Genomic DNA, 905 nt, shown 5'->3' with positions numbered 1-905 from the left:
ATCCAACCCCCCCCCCTTCCCCCCCAAAAAAAAACCCAACAAATAAAATAATAAAATAAACACAATAAAAACATTGGGTTTGATTTTGAATTTTGCTCTATAATCCTTCTTTCTTCCTTCTTAACTAGAACATAACAGGCAACAAGGGCTGAATCTTAACATACCTAGATAATAAAAACAATAGAATCAACATGGCAATAATTAACCCCCAAAAATTAGATCCCTTCAGCTATGAAAACATTAAACGAGAGGGGTTGAATAACCAAAAATCAATTAACTTTTACGGTCCTAAAAATTAAACAATTTCCTTAATATGCTAAGATATCAAATTGAAAGGGGATCAAGGTGGGTTACCAGCGCTGCATGACGTAGGAGGGTCCTTCTGCAAATCTTTGAGCTCCTTCAAGATGCGTTTCGATGCCATGCTTAAAAAACTGCGACAAAAAACCCTAAATAGAATAAGTTGAAATTGTAAACGAATAACTGAAGAGGCACGAATATGATAGAAGCGAAGAAGAAGAGAAAAACCTGAAAGGGAAAAGCTAAAGAAAGGGTTGAAAATTTTGGTAAGGGTTTGGTTTGTTGCGTTGATTGGGAAATCAAGAGAGAGAGAAAGAGAAGAAATGGAAATTGGGGGAAATTATAGAAGGCTAGGTTTTCTAGAATGTTCGGTTTTCCGGATTCGCGTGCTCCATATTGATAGCGTAGGATCAACGTCAAATACTCTCTCCGTCTTAAATTAACGACCACATATTAGTTGAGTTAATACTGATGGCTTGAAATTTGATTTCTAACTCAATTTAGTTTTTTAATTTTTAATTAATTTAAATTGTATCTTAAATTAATGATCACATATTAGTTATTAGTTATTATTAGTGTATATTTTCATATTTTATAATTTTATA

The 905-nt window shown here is 33.0% G+C and overlaps 2 protein-coding genes across 3 annotated transcripts in view; both read right to left on the bottom strand.

The window, feature by feature from the left end:
• LOC107635868 (ubiquitin-conjugating enzyme E2-17 kDa) overlaps nucleotides 1-646 on the bottom strand; it is a 7984-nt gene extending 7338 nt beyond the window's left edge. The window contains exon 1 of the mRNA XM_016339446.2: nucleotides 529-646. The gene's annotated coding sequence lies outside the window, so the exon portion shown is untranslated. The remainder of the gene's footprint in view (nucleotides 1-528) is intronic.
• LOC107635777 (ubiquitin-conjugating enzyme E2-17 kDa) overlaps nucleotides 1-715 on the bottom strand; it is a 3144-nt gene extending 2429 nt beyond the window's left edge. The window contains exons 1-2 of one of the 2 annotated variants that reach the window (XM_016339375.2): nucleotides 529-715; nucleotides 355-434 (exon numbers count right to left, since the gene is read on the bottom strand). In XM_016339375.2, the coding sequence (XP_016194861.1) occupies nucleotides 355-424 (70 nt within the window). In that variant the 5' untranslated portion in view covers nucleotides 425-434; nucleotides 529-715. Of the gene's footprint in view, nucleotides 1-354; nucleotides 450-528 lie in introns of both variants that reach the window. The other variant, XM_021115600.1, reaches the window with a different exon arrangement.

This window comes from Arachis ipaensis, chromosome B01, assembly GCF_000816755.2.
Source record: "Arachis ipaensis cultivar K30076 chromosome B01, Araip1.1, whole genome shotgun sequence".
NCBI lineage: Eukaryota > Viridiplantae > Streptophyta > Magnoliopsida > Fabales > Fabaceae > Arachis > Arachis ipaensis.
The sequence above is the reverse complement of the archived record's forward strand: the minus strand, read 5'-3'. Positions and strand labels throughout refer to the sequence as shown.